This window comes from Myotis lucifugus, unplaced genomic scaffold (genome assembly GCF_000147115.1).
Source record: "Myotis lucifugus unplaced genomic scaffold, Myoluc2.0 scaffold_1, whole genome shotgun sequence".
Classification (NCBI taxonomy): Eukaryota; Metazoa; Chordata; class Mammalia; order Chiroptera; family Vespertilionidae; genus Myotis; species Myotis lucifugus.
In genome coordinates, this window is record NW_005871049.1 from 38625073 (window position 1) to 38642249 (window position 17177).

The following is a 17177-nucleotide window of genomic DNA, read 5'->3' on the forward strand; positions in this document are numbered from 1 at the left end:
AATGAGTCTATACTGGAAGCCTGAAAATTAAAGTCTTAACTCTTGGAATTCTTCAAGGAAAGAAAAATTCTGGCCATATAATTTAGACATTTTCTTATCTGAAGCAGGAAAATGATTTAGAAATCTGGAGGTACATACATTCCTGTTCTTTAAAATTTTTTTAATTTTTAAAAATTGTTACTGAATTTATTGGGGTGATATTGGTTAATAAAATATATAGGTTTCAGGTGTACAATTCTATAATACATCATCTGTATATTGTATTGTGTGTTCACCACCAAGTCAATACTCCTCCCATCACCATTTATCCTCCCATTACCCACTCCTGCCTCCCTCCACCCTCTTCCCCTCTGGTAATCACTATACTGTTGTCTGAGTTTTGTTTTATGTTTTTTTGCTTGATCCCTTCACCTTTTTTACCCAGCACTCTCCCCTCTAACAACTGTCAGTCTATTTTCTGTATTATGGGTCTGTTTCTATTTTGTTTATTTTGTTCATTAGAGTCCACATATAAGTGAAATCATATGGTATTTGCCTTTCTCTGACTGGCTTATTTTGCTTAGCATGATACTCTCCAGGTCAATCTATGCTGTCACAAAAGGTAAGATTTCCTTCTTTTTTACACAGCAGAGTAGTATTCCATTGGGTAAATGTATCACATCTTTTGTATCCATTCATCTACAGATGGGCACTTGAGCTACTTCCAAATCTTGGCTATTGTAAATAGCACTGCTATGAACATAGGGGTGCATATACATTCCTGGTTCTTTGACACTACCTTTGTTAGGACATGAGGCCGTCCTTCATCTCTACTTATGTGTTGGACTGAATTAATATTGAGCCCACATACATTCCTAAAGCCAAACTTGAAAAGAGAAAGAAAACATGCTAATTCTAGCCTTCGACACTAAATCTTATTTTTTTTTTGATTAGATGAAAGATTGGTATGACAATTCATGATTACTTAATAAAAAATCAGTGAAATAAAAACAAACTATTTTAATTACTTTTGAGTTCAATTAATCAACTATGTGAGTGCTTGATATATGCCTAGCAGCATTAATTCAAGCAAATGTATTCATTAGATACTGAAATGAGACTATTACATCTCATTGATCTTACTATGATGGCAATATTTCACTCTTCAACAATGCACACTGATCTGAGAGTTGAGCAAAGGTTTCTATTTTGGACATTTAGAAAAGAACCAATTAACTCAATGACCCTAGATCTCTGAAAGAAAAAATGTTTTCTTCTGCTGTTAAAAAAAAAACTCTTACAAGGTCACATATAATCTCAGCTCTTCAAAGTAGCTGGTATTGCAGATCATTATCACAGCACATGAGTACATTATTCCCCATTACCTGGGAAGATAGGAAACTATCGCAGGAGAGGTAAAGGATCCAATTTGCTACCCAGCAGCCTAAAGGTTCCTCTATGCATTTTGTAGTAGTATGCTAGAATAACAACAGAGTAAATACAAACAAAAAAATAAAAGCAGGTAACTTACAAAGAGCAAGCATGGAGAATCTAAACAGAAGCTACTGTGGTACCTTACAATAGTGTGATACTGGTGGGTTAGTCTATAGCCCTTAGGTTTTTTCCTCACAGGGAGTCTGACATAGGAGGACCCACAATCATCTAATTCAAAATGGAGTGGCTCTGTTCCTACCAAGGTGGAATGTTTGCTATGTCCCAGATCGTTCTCACTACTTCACCCATGTCCAAATCATTAGTGTGTCTCTGCAGAAGTTAAAGATTGTGCCATCTATAACCCAGAAGGAAGAGTGATCCCTTCTATTTACAGTCTTAAATAGACTTTAAGAGGGAAAAGGGTGGCATAGGGAACTTTAGAGATAATTCCCTCCACTGAAACAAACAATCTGGAAAAAAATCAGAACTAACTATTTTTGGGCTCTAGAACCTGATAAAACACTTAACGCACCAGGGGAGTGCTTGGTCTTTGGTAAGAGATGTGAACACCTACCACCCCGATTCCTAGAGTGACTGGCTGGAGCCAGGCTGGGCAGTAAGCCCTAGTCCTCCAAAAATTTGGGGTGGTCCTTCTTCCCTAGGGTGTCTATTGCAAGATTTGAAGAGACATCAATCCCTCCCCTTCCCTTTTTAACGATCCAGACATTTAAGGAAATCCCTGTAAGGTCACAAGCTGACTGCAGAGGTAACAGGACATAAACTTTAGTGGCCACATGCAACACAGAATACTGACTCTATAAAAGTCACTCTACAAATGGATGACTATAGCCCTCCAAAGTAATCCCCAAGGAGGGGAAGAATCCTGACTCTTATAATACTCAAATGCAGAAAACAGGAAAATAGGAGTCATTCATAGGAAAAAAGGAAGTTGAGAGAAACTATGCCGGAGGAAGCCTAGACACTGGAATTACTAGGCAAAGTCAACTTATTAAATACTAGAGGCACAGTGCACAGATTTGTGCACCGGTGGGGTCCCTTGGCCTGGCTTGCAGGGGTCAAAACAGGCTCTGTGATATCCCACAAGGGGTCCCGGATTGTGAGAGGGCACAGGCCAGGCCAAGGGACCCCACCAGTGCACGATCGGGGACAGGGAAGGACCACGGGAAGGCTCCAGGGGGTGTCTGGCCCATCCCACCAGGTCCCAATAGGCCAGACCCCAGCAGCAAGCTAACCTACCAGTCAGAGCATCTTCCCCCTGGTGGTCAGTGCGCATCACAGCAACCAGTCAAACAGTTGGACACTTAGCATATTAGGCTTTTATTATATAGGATGCTCAGAAGCTAAAGGGAACCATGGACAAAGAACTAATAGAGCACAAAAACAAAAATCAACAAGTGGGACTATATCAAACTAAAATGCTTCTGTACAGAAAAAAATGATCAACAAAATGTAAAAGGCAACCTACAAGATGGGAGAAATATTTGCAAACCACATACTGGCTAAGGTATATTGTATATTGTATATCTGTATATTGTATATCCAAAATATACAATATACAGATCATGTATTATAGAAATGTACACTTGAAACCTATATGATCTTATTAACCAACTAGAGGCCCGATGCACAAAATTCATACAAGAGTAGGCCTTCCTTTCCCCGGCTGCCAGTAACCGGCTTCCCTCTGGCACCCAGGACCCAGGCTTTCCTCACAGAGGGAGGCCCTGCCCACCCGCTGCAACCCACTGTGGAGAGCGGCTACAGTGTTTGGACAGGTTCAAGCCTTGGACTAATGAGGGGCACAGTCCTCTTATGGCCATGTGCAAGTCCCAGGTTGGAGGGCAAAGCCCTCCCAGCACAATTATAGCCAACAGCTCTAGTTGTAAGCTTGAACCTATGGTCCGAACACGTGGCCCCATGTGGCTCAGTGATGTGGGCTTGATAGAGTTCAGGTGCATGTAACTGAGTAGGATCGAAACCCACGAGAATGTTGTAAACATCTTGACCACACCCTTACTTTGCCTTATGGAATCTGGCTATAAAATAATGCAGACTGGTGCAGCCACTGTGGACAACAGTATGGCGTTTCCTCAAAAAATTAAAAATAGAACTGCCATTTGACCCAGTAATACCACTTCTAGGAATATATCCCAAGAAAACAGAAACACCAATTAGAAAGGATATATGCACCCCTATGTTCATAGCAGCACAATTTACAATAGCTAAGATTTGGAAACAGCCTAAATGCCCATCAGCAGATGAGTGGATTAGAAAACTGTGGTACATCTACACAATGGAAAAGAAAGAATTCTTACCATTTGCAATAGCATGGATGGAACTGGAGAGCATTATGCTAAGTGAAATAAGCCAGTCAGTGAAAGAAAAATACATGATCTCACTAATTTATGGAATATAAAGAACATTATAAACTGATAAACAAAAATAGATACAGAGGCAAAGAAGCACTGAACAGACTGTCAAACTACAGCAGGAAGGCTGGGAAGGGTTGGGGGGGGGGAGGTAAGAGATCAACTGAAGGACTTGTATGCATGCATATAAGCATAACCAATGGATGCAAGACACTGGGGGGTGGGGAGGTGAGGGCATGTGCCAAGGGGTAGGGGAGACCCGGGGAAGGTCAATGGGGAAAAAAGGATACATATGTACTACTATTTGTAATACTTTAAACAATAACATAAAATTAAAAAAAAAAGGGGGGGATGGGGTGGTTGTATCACTATGAAACAAAATGCCCTTAAGTCAAAAAAGTTTACCAAAAAAAGATGTTACATATTAATAAAGGTGCAATTCATCAATTTATAAACATATAATTATAAACATATAACTATAAACTTAACAGAGCCCCAAAATATATGAAACAAAAATGGACAGAATTGAAGGGAGAAGTAGATAGTTCTACAATAAGAGTTGGAGACTCCAATACCTATTTTCAAGAATGAATAAAAAAGTCATACAAGGTCAATAAGAAAATAGAGGACATGAACAACACTTGAAACCAATTAAACCGAACATACATTTACAGAACACATTACCCAACAACCACAGAATACACACAGGAACCATGAAGCATTCTCCAATTCAGATAATATACCAGGCCATAAAACAAGTCTTAATAAAACCCAAAGGACTGAAAACATACACAGTATGAGAAAATACAAAGAAAAAAGACTCATCAGTAAAATTAGAAATGAAAGGAGACATTACTGCTGACTTTACAGAAATAGAAAGGATTATAAAAGAACTAGAGGCCCGGTGCACAAAAATTTGTGCACTTGGGGGGGGGGGGAGGGGAGTCCCTCAACCAGGCCTATGTCTGGGACCCCTCAGAGGATGTCCACCTGCTCCCTGGGGGGATCGGGCCCAAGCTGGCAGTCAGACATCCCTCTGGCAGCCCGGCAGCCCACGGGGGATGTCCACTTACCAGCAGGGAGCAGACCTAAGCTGCAGTTGGACATCCTTAGTGCTGCTGAGGAGGTGGGAGAGGCTCCCGCCACCACCGCTGTGCTGGCAGCCATCAGCCTGGCTTGTGGCTGAGCAGAGCTCCCCCTGTGGGAGCGCACTGACCACCAGGGGATAGCTCCTGCATTGAGCATCTGCTCCCTGATGGTCAGTGTGTGTCACAGTGACCAGTCATTCCCAGTCGTTCTGCTGTTAGGTCAATTTGCATACTACCCTTTTATTATATAGGATATTAAGAACAATAATGTGAATGCGTATGTACAGTAATACACTGGATAACCTAGATAAAACAGAAAAATTCCTAGAAATACAAACTACAAAAAGAAGAAACAGAAAGTCTTTATAGTCCTATAATAAGTAAGGAGATTGAATCAGTCACCAAAAACTTTCCCTAAAAGTCTGACCCAGCTTTACTGGTGATTTCTATCAAATGTTTAGAGAGTTAACACCAATCCTTCTTAAATCCTTCCAAAAAACTGAAGATGAGAGTCACTTCCCAACTCATCCTATGAGGCTAGCAATACCTTGATACCAAAGCCAAAGACACTACAAATAAAACTATAGACCACTATCCTTTATGAATATATGTGGGAGAAAATATTTATAATTCACAGATTTTATAAGAGTCTAGTATCCAGAAACTACAAAAAATCCCTACACCTCAACAACAAAAAGACAAACAACCCAATTAAAAAATGAGCAAAGGACTTGAATAGACATTTTTCTAAAGAAGATACACAAATGACAAGCACACAAAAAATGTTCAACACCATTAGTCATTAAGGAAATGAAAGTTAAAACCCCAGTAAAACATCACACCCAACAAGACAGATATTAACAAAAAGAGATAAAATAAAAGTGTTGGCAAGGATGTGAAGAAATTGGAACCCTTGTGTACTGTTGATGGGAGTGTAAAACAATGCAGCTACTGCAAGAAACAGTTTAGCAATTCCTCACAAATTTAAACAGAACTACCATTTGATTCAGTATCTCCATTTCTGGAATTGAAAGCAGGAACTTGAATAGATATTTGTACACCAATGTCATAGCAATATTACTCACATAGCCAAAAGATGAAAACTACCCAAATACAGGGTGGGGCAAAAGTAGGTTTAGAGTTGTTTATATGGAAAATAATACAATAATTAATAAATAATAATACAAGAATAAACTTTGTGTTCTGAGTACTCACAACTGTAAACCCACTTTTGCCTGACCCCGTGTGTCTGTGTGTGTACATAGACTATTACTCACCTTAAAAAGGAAGCAAAATCTGATACATGTTATAGTGTGGATGAACCTTAAAGACATTATGCTAAGTGAATTAAGCCAGACACAAAAGAACACAAATTATATGATTCCATTTCATAGAGAAAATAGATTAGGTTACCAGGAGCTGGGGAGATGAAGGAATTGGGAGTTACTGCTTAATGAGTATACTTTCTGTTTGGGGTGATGAAGATGTTTTGGAAATGGTGGTGATGGTTGCACAACATTGTGAATGTAATACCACTGAACTGTATAAATATGGTTATAATGACAAATTTTGCGTTATATACAGTTTTGTACCTCCCTAAATAGAAAAAGATGACTTTAAAATGCATTAACTATCTTCAGGTGTTTTTAAGGAAGGAGATATGGATTTACGGTAGGAAAAATCAGGTACCTTCCGCCAAAGATGGTCTTCTATATTCCATAACTTACAAGATGTAAGTGGCCAGTAACATAGACCTAAAGCATCACTTAGGCTTGTAAGGAGAAATAGAGAAATGTCCTCATGGAAGTGAGATGGCAGACAAAAGGTCAGATGCAGGTGCTACTTGTGGGGCCTGCCAAACTCTGCTTAGGACAGTGTTAGGTATAACTGTGCTTCCAGGACTGGCATATAAAAATCTGATATGGGGATTGGGACAAGAACCCTTGAAGGTACATCTTAAGACCTTGAGAGAAGGCTAAATGAAGTTTCCTATAGAAAGAAACTGGATGCCTATTAATTGCAAGTTCATGAACATGTATTCTAACACTTAGTAGCCACCAGAGCCACTCTCTTTGAGAAGTGGAATTTATTTCCTCTTCCTTTAAATCTGGGCTGGCCCAATGACTGTTGTTGTTTTTTTAATCCTCACCCGAGGATATTTTTCCATTGATTTTTAGAGAGAGTGGAAGAGAGAGGGAAAGAGAGAAATATCGATGTGAAATAAACACACTGATTGGTTGCCTCCTGTATGAGCCCTGACCAAGGCCCGGGCCAGGGAGGAGCCTGCAACTGAGGTACATGTCCTTGACCGGAATCGAACCTGGGACCCTTCAGTCTGCAGGCCGACACTCTATCCACTGAGCCAAACCACCTAGAGCTCAATGACTTAACCACCAAAATGGGGCAGAAGTCACACTGTGGTGGGCAGTCTTTAAGATGACCCCCCTACCCCCATAGCTCCCTGTCTAATGGGATTAAGAGTCTGTGTAATCCCTTTCCTTTGAGGGTGGGTTGGACTCACTGACTTTCTTCCAGTCTAGGTTATAATGACTATGGCTTCCATCTAAAGCTCTCTGTCTCTATGATCACTCGGCTGGGAGAAGCAAGCTGCCATGTGCTGACCAGCCCCTTTGGCACGGTGAGGAACTGAAGCCTGCCAAAACCACAGTGAACTTGGGAGTGGATTCTTCAACCCCAACTGAATCTTGAAATGATTACAGCCCTGACTGACACCTTAGCTGAAGCTTTATGAGCTACTTGGAGAGAGCTGCTTGTTGTTTTCAGCCACCAAGCTTTGTGGTAACTTAACACACATCAATAGGTAACACATGTAAGGTGATCGGAGACTTCTAAGCCCAGGGCTTCCCTTCCTTCCTCTTAGAACCCAGCCTTCATGCTATCAGAAGCACAAGGCACGTGAGGAAGAACCAAGGTGCTCATGTTGACAGTCTCAACTGAGCACCCCCTACCAGCCAGAACTAAGACTTCAGACCAGCCATCTAGCCAGCTGCCAGCCAATGAAACCACTCCAGCCGAGGCCCTAGACACCATAGGTCAGAGATGAGCCAGCCTCTGAATTCTGACCCACAGAATCAATGAGCAAATAGAAAGGTGGTTGTGTTAAGCCCCTACATTTTGGGGTGGTGTGTTACACCATGAATAGCCCAAACAACCACTAACCAGTAGGGTTTGCAGTAAGAAGTAACAGACCCCATCAGGTCCAGATCTGGGGCTTCCGGACTGCTATACTGAGCACCAGTGATTCATTCATAAATGATGGGTAATGGACAACTGGATGCTTAAGGAGGTAGAAGACGTGGTTGCATAAGAAAACATTTTCCCATGGTCACAATCTAAAACCCTGTATCTACCAGGTAATGTCTTAGAAATGTGAGCTACTGTTTAAGCCAGGCTGACCAAAGAGTAAGAAACTGTGTATGTCCTGTTGGAATTAAAACGCCCAAACAAAGAGGCTCTATAGAAACCAGTATCTCGGTTGCTGCTAAGAAAGGCAGCATCCATATTTTCCCGCATTACGTTAGTTATCTGCTCACTCAAAGGGGAAGAATCTCTCAAATCCCTGCCTCTAGCAGCTATAAAAGAGAAACATTTTATCAAATTGGTTACAGCACAAATTTAGAGAAAAGAATAGTATATTATATGTAAGTTACATTAAAAAGGAGTTAACATTGCAACTGACTATAATCAGACTAGCAGTGTGAGTAATATAGGCTAGACCCCTTGGAGAAGGCTTCCTGGCTCAGAAAAAAGCCTGTGAAGTTTCTAACTTTACAATAAAGGCAGTCTTTGATAGCAAAGCTCCCAGATCTTTCGGGGATATTATTAGGAACCTCATGCTATAACCTATTCCTCTTCCCGAGAAAAAGCATACAACCATCATTTCCAATAGCAATACACCAGGAGGAACAAAAATGGAGAAAAAGTCTACAAATGTGTCAACATTAGCAGGGCTATCCTCTGTGACTTTAACATGCCTGTTTCTGAGACACAAGACGACTTGACAGCATAGACCTGGGAGGAGCAATAGCATTTGCCAACTGCTGCTCCTCAAATGTCAACGAGCCACTAACTACTGGCATCACTAGCTTCTGCCTAGGAAACTTCACCAAATATTCAATTGAACCACAAGATCCAAATAGTGGAAATTCACTAGTAACCTATTTATAAATATTTGAAAAATATGCATTAATTAACAGTCATGTGATGCCATGGGAAGAACAGGTCTCTAATGCACTTGATATGCAATGTACTATAAACTGGTACCCAATTCAGCCACAAATAAATAAATATCAAGTCAGGGAATAAAGAGTCCTGAGAAAAACTACGCAACAATGCCTTCAGAGTCCAGTTACAATGCAGATACCAATTAGCAAACATTTGTTATCTAACAAAATAGTATTCCATGTCATTAGTGCTGGTCTGATTAATAATGAGGCTGAAATGAATAAAGTTCTTGTAAAAGCAATATTTTATTTTGTATCTATTATCTTTAAAAAGAGAGATATTAACCACTACCATAACAAAATCCTATTGGAACATGCACCACAAAATAAATATGTATGAACATTGTTAGAATACCAAATGGAAGAAAGTGAGGAATATGTAGAACCCTAACAATGTGCATTTAACTGGGGAATAATTTATTGAAAGATAAACTATGTAAAGGGATGAAACAGAAACCATAAGAGAGCAAACAATCTTTTTCCTTCCTTTCTGAGAAGCCCTATATTAACACATGCAGCACACGCTGGTTGCATTTGGAAGGCTTCCGGTGTCCATTAGCAAAGAGATAGGCCAGAATGAGGAAAAGCTTTCCTAGGCATTTTAGATTATGAGTCCATTACCAGACAGATCTAGTTACAAACGCATCCTTCAAGTAGATTATAATGCAAAGAATAAAACTGCCTTCACCTCAAACAGAGGAGATAAGCTGCATCCTGGAACACAGGGTAAGTTTCTGGGGCCTCGTAAAGTAAATCTCAGCTATCCGTAGTTTAATGAAACCAAACAATGATTAGTTCCTGCCCACATATCATTTTGTTAATCAGGGGTTCTGGGGACAAGGCCATTAATTTCAGTCCTAAGAAGCCACACTGGACTATGTCCGGCACAGGCACATTGATTTTTTTCACTAGTAGGAATTGTCGATGTGGCTTTAGAGTCCTCACTCTGAGCATCATGATTTAGAATGATCTCATCGCCACAGTGACTCGTTTACTCACCCTAAATTTAAGCTTCTTTTCTCTCCCTTTTTGTCTTTTTAATAGGCTTAAACAAAATGGCTATCCGTCTCTGACTTCAGTGATTCCTGTCATCAACCAGTCAGGCATTTTCCTCATTTCTCATCATCACTGTATGATATCAACCTTGCACAATTCTTGGCCAATGGCCATATTAATTTTCTACTTGAAAGAACACAAATAGAATACTGCTTATGACGAAGGTAGGAGGGGGAGCTTGGGGAATAGCTGTTAGTCTTGATGCATAGCAATTAGCTTTGCAAATAGAAACAGTAACATGATTGGACCTGATACCTAGCCAAACTGCCAAAGGGGGGAAAAATCATTCTGTTGGGGGTCCTGAGTGACTTTTTAAATAGTGGCTACATTTGCCTTTTTGGAAATGGTATGAGCAGTGTGACATCAGAGATCTTCAGTTTCCATGGTGACTATTAGTGATGGCATTTCAAATGTTGTGGTTAGGTTCCACTGTATCCCATGAGAGAGGGAAGAGAAAGAACTGCTTCATTTTAACATTTTTATTATTATTATTTTTTAAATATATTTTATTGAATTTTTACAGAGAAGAAGGGAGAGGGATAGAGAGTTAGAAACATCGATGAGAGAAACATCGATCAGCTGCCTCCTGCACATCTCCTACTGGGGATGTGCCCGCAACCCAGGTACATGCCCTTGACCGGAATCGAACCTGGGACCTTTCAGTCCACAAGCTGACGCTCTATCCACTGAGCCAAACTGGTTCGGCAATTTTAACATTTTTAAAGGAAAGAATGCTGATCATCCAAATAGATACGATCTGTTCATCTTAAACATGTGGGCTGATAGAAGCTACACGAGTAAGTTGGTGAGAGATACTAAAGCACTTGGACTTGACAGGGACTAATTAACTGCTTAGGTATTTAGCAGCAATTAACTGTCATTTTCCGTCTACACATTATTTTATAAAGTGGTTGTTCTTATACCATGGATTTACCCACTTTTTATGTGTAGGCAAGTAGTGTAAGTTGGGAGAAAAACTTAGCCTCCCGCTATAGTTAAGGACAATCTCTAGGGTGAAGATGGAGAGCTGTCCAGCCCAATATGACATCCCTCACAGGCAGGCAGCAGTGCGCACTTCTCTCTGCCCGCTCAGCCCTGGGTCCCTTGCACATAGGAGACTTAAAAAATACACTTAGTGATTTTGATGTCGATGAAGCTAAACATTTCATTTTTGCTTTGTTTAATTTCCCATTTAGAGTTGATGGTTAACTTTAAAACACCCAGCTTACTTACGAAGAATTACATGTAGTTAAAAAAAATAGAATAAGCAAAAGTCTAAGAAAGTGCTTCATTTCACTCCGATAAACAAGGAAGTTTTTAATTTTCTCATGTAGCTGTAAAATTAATCTTTAAAAAAAGATAAATCAGTTATAAACTTTATATAATACCAATTATTCTTTTTTTCTATTAAAAATTGTTTTTTTATCTGTTACTTCAATATATTTTGTTTATAGAAGGTATATACTAGTTTTTCTGACTAGATGTAAATCAGATCTACTGTGTAGTTAATATTTTCTAGAGGCAGAATCAAAGATTACAAATCTAAGTAACGGAAAAAATCTGCTGGCATGATGAAGGGAAGTCGTAATGAATCAGAATGTAATTTAAAAACAAATTCTACATAAACGCATTCTTACAGTCAGAGTAACCAGAATGATAAATAAGCTGCTTCTCTCTGACTCAAGCTACCAGTTACGTAGGGACAGAATATTTAGGCCATCACTGGGTTAGAGTGTTACAAAAGCCCAGAACAAGAATGGATATACACATTGATGACAAAGTCAGAAAAAAAAGTAGGACATTTAGGTCACAAAGTACCATCAGTCGTGATGAAGTTAACAGGCATCCACAAATCACTGATAGGACTAAGCCACCTAAGGTAAACTTTATTTTTATCATCACATACCCAATCCACAATGAGACTGAGATCAGTTACTGATGAAATTAAAGGGTATCCTACCACAGTTTCAGAAAAGAATCTACTTAAAATGTAAATGTAAAACAACTGGCCCTGTGGAGAACTTAAATTAAGACACTAAGGGGCAGAATTCCAGACTGTTAAAAGATAACGTGACCCACATGTTTTTAGTAAGAAAATAAAGGTCCATGAAGATCAAGTGAAATTATCCAAGATCACAATAGCTACTGTCCATGCAGAAATGGAATCATAATCATACCCTGCCTAAGTGTCTCTTCTTATGTACTACCTCTAATAGCGTATTGTGAATGAATGCAGCACACAAATACCAGACACCTGCATTCTAAGAATCAACTTATAAAAACCAATTAAAACAAACACACACACACACACCACTGTACTTAAATTATGTAAAAGTGTATGACTAAGCAGTATACCTAAAAACAATACAAAATAAAATTGAAAGTAAACTGTTAAAAAAAAAAGGACCAAAGTCAAAATGAACAAACATGGAAGGAAAAAAAACAACAACATAAAAAACATGTGAAAACAAACACTTTAAATCTGCCTTCCTTGAAGTTCTGAATAATGGACATCTCAGATGTCTGATTCAGAAATTTTTTTTTTTAAATATATTTTATTGAGTTTTTACAGAGAGAAAGGGAGAGAGGTAGAGAGTCAGAAACATCGACGAGAGAGAAACATCGATCAGCTGCCTCCTGCACACTCCCTACTGGGGATGTGCCCGCAACCCAGGTACATGCCCTTGACCGGAATCGAACCTGGGACCTTCCAGTCCGCAGGCCGATGCTCTATCCACTGAGCCAAACCGGTTTCGGCCTGATTCAGAAATTTAAACAGAACAGTAACATATTAGTAAATTAGATATCAAATGCATCAGACACAGACAGAAGTCCTAGCTTTTTCATTTGAAGGGTGACCAGATTTTGAGTCAAACAGAAAGTCAAAGCCCTACGTGGTTTTCCCAAAAGCAAGCAATGTGGGGCGTACAGGCCACAGTGACAGAAGTACCACTTTCTTCCTCCCACAGAACTCACTTAGTTCTTCCAGGGCTGTTCCTCAGGCCAGAAACCCACTGACCAAAAGAAACCCCCGTACGGAAATCTAGCAGTTCCTATTGTAGGAGCCGATAAGGAGAAAGGCTCTTCCCTGTTATTCTAAAAAGTCTACAAGCAGATGATCTGAAATTGAGCTATTATTTAGATTATGATAAAAAGCTAGAAAGAGTACAGATGCTGATTTCCATTATCTGCTCATAAAAAGCAGAAACTGAGGCTCTTATGGGCAACTGAATGTGACCTCAGGCAATGCATGTATTATTTCCAAAAAGAGAGATATCATGAAGCCAAATGAAATAACACGCAGAAGTGATAGAGTACCGATGCTCTCAGTTTCAAGACTGATTAGGTTTCCCACAGATACCAGAAAATCATGTAATTGCGTATCAGCCTTTGAGAGTGCAGGCACGGCCAGTGTCACAGGCAGTACCCTTACCTTAATGATCTGGAAGAGGATATTACATTTGGACGAGAATACTAAAACCCTGCTACTCAAAGTGCAGTCTGAAAAGAATCAGCTTGGGTGTCACTGGGAGCTGGTTAGAAATGCTGGCTCTCAGGCCCCACTGCAGACCTAATGAGTTAAAATCTGCATTTTAACAAAATCTCCAGGTGATTCACGAGCACATGAAAGCATGAGTGCTATACTGCAGACACTGACAGTGCTCCGGAAAAGAGGCCACTGAAATTTCAGATGATCGCTGCCCTTCAGATGCATGTGGAGAATGAGCTCTGCGTAGGTTTGGCCTTTTCCTGGTACCACCAGGAAAGGCTGACTTCTGGTCAACTACAGATTAAACCGTTGAGAGGTAATCATTTATCATCACATATATCAGTATCAATCATGTGAGCCTCATTTAGTTCATTTAGCTCCCTCTTCTTTAGTGGGATTAAAGATAACAGAAAAAAATTTATAAAGCTAGCCATGTTAAGAAGTGCTTTATTAATCTGTCTGGATAATGCCAAAAACCATGGCCAGAATAAATGATTAAGTGAGCCTGGGTCATTACATTTCCATAATTATAATCATTAAAAGTTAGGCAAAGGTATTGACTTACTGATGGGCAACAACTTACTAATTAAAAAAGAAAAATCTCATTTCAACTTTCATTTTCAGAGAAAAGAATATTTTCTTAAAAGGAAATAATCTGCCTTTAGAATGTAGTCATCTATAAGAAAACAAACACTAGAAGAAAAATAACCTACATTTTGATCATGGCTTTCACCATGTCAGCTTCTTAATGGCAACAGCAATTTGTGTAGGGATACAATACCAAGAAGCAAGCGTGAAAGGGCGCTACATTACTCTGTCCCACTCATCTACAATGTCCTTTTCATGCCCCTTCCCCATTACCTGCTGTCCTAGATCAGGAATGGAGAATCCACACAGGGCAAGCGCTTCCCCAAGAGCAAAGTCACTGCGAACGGTATTTACGGAGCAGGAAACTCTGCCTTTAAACATCTTGTACTGGCAACTGAGATTCTATTTTAATTTCCTGAACAACAATATTGATAATCTCCACATTGATTTACATTTTTCTTGGATCCATATCATCACAATTCATTTTCCCAAAGTAACTGGGCACAAAGCACAAGAGAGGAGATGAACACGATGACTAGGGTGACAGACAGCGAGGAAGACAGCACACAGACTACCGGTCTTGCCACTCAGAGACGGGTTGCTTCTGAACGCTCTATTCCAGCAAACTGCTTATAGGAGTTTTCTTTGTGTTTAAGCACAGGTATTTCACTATTCAGTTCTGTCCCATTTTGAACATAAACAGCCACAAAAGAGACCTGGGGTAGTTTTAATTGTGGTACCAAGTTAAAAATGTGAATGAGTCATGAACTTTGCCGTCAACCCCCCTCCCCCCCGCCGCTTACCTGATATAACAGCTATTTTCCCAGACCCATGTTCTTCTCTAGCTATTCTTTCTGCTTCCTCCATCAGCAGCATGCCAAATCCCTATAAGGAGCAATAAAGAGGGTGAGAGAATTAAGGAGAAAAGAAGTCATTAAGGGAATCTATAAAACAAGAAGGCTAATATTTAGTACTTGCTAAATCTGTTAAAATAAGAGTGACAAAAAGAAACCCATTTATGAAAGTAAGGAAAGAGAAATCTTTTAATTATACTGAAAGTACACTACAGCAGGCTAGTGGGGGGGGGGGGGGATAAAAAAGGAATAACTTTGCAACAAAAGCCAACAGGTATTTTGTAGCTGATGTAATCTACTCACAGCAAGGGGGTAACTGCCTTCACTTCTTTCTCTTTTTGAACAAGTTCTAGGCCATTTCAAGGTGATGAAGTCTAGGGCATCTAACCTGTATTTATTAGTCACCCCTCCAATTTCAAAACTGCCAGGTAATATTCTTAAAAAGAAAAAAGATTTTAGAGAGACGGGAAGTGGGAGAGAGGAGGAGAGAGGGAGGGAGGTGGAGATAGAGAAACACTGATTTGCTGTTCCACTTATTTATGCATTCAACGGTTGATTCTTATATGTGCTCTGACTGGGGATGGAACCCACAGCCTTGGTGTATCAGGATAATGCTCTAACCAACTGAGCTACCTGGCCAGGGCCCCAGGCAATATTCTTAATTCACTAATTTTGGAGTCTATGCTAAATCTACCACTAGTGTCTTTAACCTATTTTCCTAAAACTTAAAAAGTCAGTTTTTTATTTATTTAAGTTGTTTGGGGGGAGTGGAACAGTGTTCCAATATATATCATATAACTCGCATTTATGAAGTGCTTTAATACTTCTTAAGTGCTTCCACATTATCATCTCCTTTGATGCCATAATAGTGGATCATTCAAAACTGCCGGGATTGGACCATTTCTGACTTTTCAAAAACAGCAATTTCATATCATTCAACCTAGTATTATATTCCACTTGCCTGAGTCTCACTTTGTCTCTTCCTCCTCCCCCCTCATACCCAAAAGTGGGCAATTTGAAGAGAAAACATCTCTGAACAACTAAAATATTGGTTCCTATGTTTCTATACTTCCCTTTCACCTTTCTCTGTGTCTTTCTCCCATTCCATTTTTCTTTCCCTCCTTGGGGGAATTTCTTAAATAATTATGGTCAAATAGAAATGAAATACAGGATACCTGATGCTGAAACTTAGTAGGATCCCGACTGCTCACAGGGACTACACTCCCGTACACATGCAGCTCTCGGACTATGGAGACACCTCCAACCAACTCAAAACGGAAGGTTTCCTCTGAACACTTTCGTAATCGCAGGAGGCCAATCAAAATGTCTTGATCTGGGTCTTCGTATGATAAGAATGTTTCCCAGCCACCATTTGCAACATAATCTCTCCTTACCAACTCAACCTGTTAAATAAAACAACAACAACACAAAATCAACAAACAAAACCACATTTTTTAAAAATTAGAGAACAAAGTTCATTTTTATAAATATATGTATTTACTTAGACTAATATCCACAATTAAGGATAAAAAATAATCACGAGTTATTTCTTTTTACTTGTCCAATCTTGAACATCAATTAAATCAGAGTTCACTCATTGTTCATGAACTGTTTTTCCTTCTGGTGGGTGCCAGGGCCAATGATCACTAGCTGCCCAGATACCAAAAAATTATGCTTCTGAAATCTCTTGATGTTGATTCTGCATGTGGAACACTCAAGCTGCTCTACGTGTGCCACTCATGACAGAGCCCTTTCTGATGTTCCTGAACTATTATAAAAAAAGACAATTTTACAGTTTCATAAACATTTGAACTTCATTAATCTTGAGATTCTTACAAATATCTGGCTTAGTAAATGCTTCCATGCAGTTAAATCTCTGCTGCTCCATGAAGAGTCTCTAAGGTAAAATTATATACTATGCCACATGCATAGCTCTTAGGAGAACCCCTGGGCCCCAGAACTTTCAGATGCTCAATGGTTTAACTTTCTAGTTCTTCCTCCAATAAAACACTCTTTTGGGGGGAGGGGTATGTGTCAGTGTCACTTACTTGTTC

General features: G+C 39.6%; 1 protein-coding gene and 1 non-coding gene across 4 annotated transcripts in view; both read right to left on the reverse strand.

Annotated features, from left to right (window-relative positions):
- Positions 1 to 17177, reverse strand: part of ELP3 (elongator acetyltransferase complex subunit 3) — a 143287-nt gene that overhangs the window by 64297 nt on the left and 61813 nt on the right. For all 3 annotated transcript variants that reach the window (XM_023755987.1, XM_006081939.3, XM_023755973.1), the window contains exons 13-14: positions 16299 to 16526; positions 15073 to 15154 (exon numbers count right to left, since the gene is read on the reverse strand). In XM_023755987.1, coding sequence (XP_023611755.1) covers positions 15073 to 15154; positions 16299 to 16526 — 310 coding nt within the window. The remainder of the gene's footprint in view (positions 1 to 15072; positions 15155 to 16298; positions 16527 to 17177) is intronic.
- On the reverse strand, positions 16747 to 16879 carry LOC111826628. The gene has a single exon (XR_002829985.1). It is a non-coding gene; the product is annotated as a U11 spliceosomal RNA (small nuclear RNA).